Source organism: Leptinotarsa decemlineata, unplaced genomic scaffold, assembly GCF_025532065.1.
Source record: "Leptinotarsa decemlineata unplaced genomic scaffold, Ldec_3_MD MMD2_tig00003798_RagTag_RagTag, whole genome shotgun sequence".
NCBI lineage: Eukaryota > Metazoa > Arthropoda > Insecta > Coleoptera > Chrysomelidae > Leptinotarsa > Leptinotarsa decemlineata.
The window spans coordinates 3,081,838-3,087,277 of NW_027412596.1; the positions used below are offsets into that span (position 1 = coordinate 3,081,838).

Here is a 5,440-nt window from a genome sequence, read left to right on the forward strand (position 1 = left end):
GAAAAATGAATAAAAGAACAGTCAAACAAAATAACTGGATAACCAAAGAAGTTCAAATTAAGAAAAATATAGGGAAGCATATAGACGACTTCTGAACAGAACAAAAAGGGAACACTTCATTAATTTAATACAAAATAGTGATAATAAATCAATAACCACGTGGAATGAAGCTGGCAATAGTGTTAGAAGTTTATAAAAAGGGAGAACAGAATGATATGTGTAATTATAGGCCAATAATTTTGTTGACAGCTTTTTCTAAGTTATTCGAAGTGATCATATCTACTAGAATTATTAATTTCTTCAATGCCTATAATTTGTTCAATGATTTCCAGCACGGTTTTCTCAATGAAAAAAACACAGAAACAGCATTGTTTGATTTCATAGATAAAATTCATTCTTTACTAGAACAGGACTCTATGGCTTGTGGTGTTTTTCTGGACCTGAGTAAAGCTTTTGACTGTGTGGACCACAGTTGTGTCATCATGGTATCAGGGGTAAAGCTTAAGATCTCATGAAATCGTATCTTAGCAACAGAAAACCAGTTTGCATTAAACATTAAACAGAAGTTTTTTACTCTGACATAGTTGATATTCATAAAGGTGTTCCACAAGGAAGTGTAGGTCCTTTGTTGTTTATCATTTATATAAACGATTTTCGGAAAATTTAAAAAATACTAGCACCAAACTTGTCAGTTATGCTGATGATTTCAATCTTGTTATACCTCTTGACTGCCATATGAATTTGGAAAGTGATGTATTGAATGTTGTTCACACATCCTCAACATATTTCATTCAAAATGAACTTTTTTTGAATGCAGCCAAAATTGTATAGTTTTCAGAACAGTTAATACTTCCATTATTATTCCAGAGTATGGGAACATGGGCCCTGAAAAGTTGAATTTTCCATCATGTACAAAAATGTTAGGGGTCTTTCTAGATGACAAATTGAACTTTGAATTACACATTGAGCATCTTGCAAAAATCTGGCTAGCAAATGTTATGCAATTAGAATTTTGAGAAGTCACTTGAATACAAGAATTTTTTATGGCTACTTCATGACGATTGCAGAAAACAGAAGAAGGAAATATATTAGCATCAGCCATCAGAATTTTTATAATCCTAACAAATATAGACATGATATATGCGAGAGTATATTTTCATTTTCATTATATTTTGATATCTATATCTGTGACACTTATCTTATTTTTTTTTTTAATATTGAGTTATACTAAAATGTACTCCCACGAATTTATAAACCTGTGATAATCTTTTGTTGTATTTTATTTATATATTTATATCTAGTGACTTGAGTTTTCGTATGTTCAATTCGAAAACTTCAATAAACATATCTATCTATCTATCTATCTATCTATCTATCTATCTATCTATCTATCTATCTATCTATCTATCTATCTATCTATCTATCTATCTATCTATCTTTTTTTTTTTCTAAAGGAGGAGGAGAAATCTTCATAGACTCTGTGCCGGATTCCTACCGACTAAAACCCCTCCCCCGTTGCTCAGCAATACGTACCGGAAACCGCTCTCGCATTACTTCGATACGTATGCCCTAGACAGTGTTTGTACGAAACACTAAAAGTAAAAAATTCAAGAACTATAGGACGTTTACATATACATTTAAAGAAAATATCACAGTTATTATTACGAACTTTTGGCAGGTGATAGCTGGTCATCGATTTGTGCTCCGCCTGATCTCAAGTTTCCTTGAGCTTATTTCTCGTCACCTGCTCTCTCTTTCCTTAGTTTTGATGATTTATCTTATCGTCATATAGGTTTTGTTCCAAGTCTCTTCGCCACGTAAGAGACTTTCCATCATATTTTCGGCATTGAATATGGTGTTTGTTTCACGTGCATACAGAAGTCTCGCATATTCCCATCTTACACAGACAAAAAGGATGTGTTCTACGTCGTCGTCTGCATTGCAGTAAAGACAATCTGGAGATTCTGCTCTTCTACGGTTATATAGGTACCTACGGAAATAACCGTGTCCCGACAGTGCCTGGGTGAGGTTATAGTCCACCTCTCCGTAGGTTCGATTCAACCAACTCTCTATCACAGGTATTAATCGGTGTGTCCATCTACCGTATTGACCGCTATCCCATTTTTGTTGCCAATTATTTATCATATTTTCTCTAGCGATTCCCTTTGAAATGCCTGCATATTTCTCTTTTCTCTCGATGACTTGGAGCTCTATTGGTGGAATTTCAGCAATAACACATGCTGCTTCTGCAGATATAGTTCTATATGCACTACATATTCTAACTGTTAATTTCTTCTGTAGGCCGGTGAGTTTTTGCCCAAATTTTTTGTTTTGCGTTACTGTGTGCCATGATGGTGAACCGTATAAAATCTGGGAGTGTACTACTCCAGACAAAATCTTCCTCTTGGAGGACCTAGGACCCCCAACATTGGGCATCAGATTGGCCAGCGCAAAAACTGTTCTTTCTGCCTTGAGGATACTTTGGGTTACGTGTTCGGCAAAGGTGAGCTTCGTGTCAAGCCATACCCCAAGATACTTAACATCTTTGCTCAGTACTATCTCTGTGCCTTGCAGATCAAAAGTTATTGGTCCCATTTTTCTCCTCTTAGTGAGCAATACTGCTTCGGTTTTTTCTGGAGCTAAACTAAGAAGTCTACTCTCCATCCAGTCTGCCACCAGCAAAAGTGCTCTGTTTGCAGTGTTTACTAAAAGATCTTCTCTTTTTTCTGCAACGATCATCGCCACATCATCACCAAAGCCGACCAATTCAACTCCTTCGGGCATTTTTATAGAAAATAGACCATCGTATAATATATTCCACAAAGTAGGGCCAAGAACTGAGCCTTGAGGCACGCCGCTAATGATGCTAACAAGTTTTGTCACTTCCTTTGTTTCCAGAAGAATCTTTATTTCTGATAGATAGGATGCCATTATAGTAATCATGCTCTCATTGATTCCCCTAATCCTGAGTGACTCCAGTATCACCCGCCACGATGCACTATTGAAGGCATTTTTTACGTCTAGAGTGATTAACGCACATAATTCTTGATGAGCGGCAGCTCCTTCTGCAATATTTACCACCATATTGATCGCGTCTACAGTTTGTCTTCCTTTTCGAAATCCAAACTGCTGATCTGACAGTCCTCCGGTACGTATTAGTTCTTCATTGAGTCGTGTAAGCAGGAGTTGCTCATATAGTTTACCTTCTGAATCAAGTATGCATATTGGTCTATATGACGAAGGATTATCTAGGGGTTTGTTGCCTTTTCTCAAAAGCACAAGCTCAGCTTTCTTCCATTCAATTGGAAAGTTTCCTTGTTTCGCTAGCTCATTGTAAAAACATAGGGTATCTTTCGGGTTTTGTAGAGCCACTGCTTCAATTATTTCTGGCGGGATATTTGATGGCCCAGGGGCCTTGTTGGTTTTCAGTTTCATGGAAGCATTAAGCAGTTCTTCCTTCGTAAAATTAATGAAACTCTCGTCCCTATCACAGGTGAAACGGACTTCTTCATGGATGGGAAACAAGTGGTCTGTTACTTCCTTCATCTTATCAATATTTAAATTTAGTTTGGGAGGAAATCCCAGCATCCCCTTCATCGCTATCTTATACCCATCACCCCAAATGTCTCTATCTACTTCTTCACATAGTTTTTTCCAGCAGTCCCTTTTTGATTTTTTGATGGCATTCCTTAGTGTTCTTTTGCTTTCCATATAGTGATCCCAATGAATTTGGTTTTCCATGAGCGTTAATCTCCTAACGTTTCTTGTATATTCTCTTCTTTTCTGATGGCACTGTTTCCGTAGTAGTGCAATATCATTGTTCCACCAGTAATTGGGTTTCCTCAGACTACCACTCTTCTTTTTTGGCATCACCTTGTCGCAAATTTTGTTCAATTTTTCTGTAAATTCTTTTGGGGTAGAAATTATCGGGTTGTCGTTGGAGCTATCTAAGATGTCATTTAGTTTTTGCCTATCAAGTTTTTTCACCTGCCATCCTTGTCGTAGTGAGATTTGCTCATACACCTGTACATTGTCTGAGATTTTAAACAGAATGTATTTATGATCACTTAACGATTCGTCTTCTAGTACTTCCCACTGAATTATCTTTGGTCGGATGTTTTCTGTAGATATAGTCAAGTCCAGGATAGAACCATAGTTTTGATGTTCAAATGTAGCTTTTTCCCCCTGATTGATCACAATCAAATTATTGGCTGCAATCCACTCCGTCATAACTTGTCCTCTCGTGTCGCTATAGTTCATGCCCCATTGTGGGGATTTGGCATTGAAGTCACCAGCTATAATGCAGTCTCCTTCATTATCGTTTATGAGGAGCTGTATTTCTTGCAATGATTCCTCCAAGTCTTCAATATCCGCATTTCCGGAGCAATAACAACTAAATATTGTGAAATTTGTGAAGGCGACATATGTGAACCCGTGGCCTTGACCTTGATCTTTTATTCCTTCGTTGTAACCTAATAATTTAATTGCTGTTTTGAAATCGTCCCCGTATACCCAGTCTTTTCTACCGCGAATCGTACGTATGTTGGGTTCACTCACAATAAGTATTTCTACTCCTAGTTTATTAGCTGTGGCAACAGCCATATCAAGAGCTGTTCGACTCCTGTTACAATTTATTTGTAGAATTTTTGTCATGGATAGTATTTAAAACTACCACCTCCATTGTGTGGCTACCCGTGCTTTCATTTATTTCTGGGGCTGCTACTTCTCCGGTTGATTTTGTTTCAGTGGCCAATTCCTGCTCGGTTCGCAGAGTCAATTCTGGAATTTTCTTTTTTGATTTGGCTGGACATTTGAATGTACCTGATTGGTGCCCTTCTGTCTCACAGTAAATACAATATGGTCTGTTTCGACACTCACTTGCCCTATGCCCTTCTTCTGCACATTTCAGACAAAATCCCGATCGATCTGGTCCTGCGCACTGTTCCTTGGGGTGTCCAAATTCCCAGCATTTGAAGCAGCGAATCTCATTCTGTCTTTCAGCGAAGCTACAGATCGCCCAACCAATCCTCGTTGCTTTCAATTGCAACAGTTTTTTGGCATCGTCTTCGTGCACTAGTAATGTTGCATTCTGCTTATCTCCATAAGCAGGTCGAAGTGCTCTCACCTCAAACGCTTCAGCGTTCTTATTGATAATTTTTGAAACCTCTTCAACTATTTCTCTTTCTGTCACGGTTCCGTCCATCCCCTTTATGTGGATGATCTTTTTGCTGGAAAGTAACCGAGCAGTTGCTTCTGGTACTTTTTGCTGTAACTCTTTTTTCAAAATTTCTGCCTTGTCCCATCCATTTTGTACTGTGAGAATAACTTCATTATTTCTACTTTTTCTCACTTCATTTATGTCTACTCCTATTTCGCTTGGGTTTACGGCCCCTTTTATTGTGTTGAGTAAATCACCATACGATTTATCTTTCATTTGTAT

General features: G+C 37.8%; 1 protein-coding gene across 1 annotated transcript; it reads right to left on the bottom strand.

Moving 5' to 3' along the window:
* Nucleotides 1-3,155: 3,155 nt before the first annotated feature.
* LOC141483642 (uncharacterized) lies at nucleotides 3,156-4,602 on the bottom strand. Its single transcript, XM_074178410.1, has 2 exons — nucleotides 3,280-4,602; nucleotides 3,156-3,203 (listed from the first exon to the last, which is right to left on the bottom strand). Exons 1-2 carry the CDS (start codon nucleotides 4,600-4,602, stop codon nucleotides 3,156-3,158), a joined length of 1,371 nt encoding a protein of 456 aa, XP_074034511.1.
* Between the last annotated feature and the right edge of the window lie 838 nt (nucleotides 4,603-5,440).

Excerpts from the sequence above, each read along its gene's own strand:
- LOC141483642 (XM_074178410.1), bottom strand. The coding sequence starts at position 4,602 with ATGGCTGTTGCCACAGCTAATAAACTAGGAGTAGAAATACTTATTGTG. Across the intron at positions 3,204-3,279 it reads AATGGAAGAAAGCTGAGCTT|GTAAACTATATGAGCAACTC; the intron begins GTGCTTTTGAGA and ends TTGATTCAGAAG.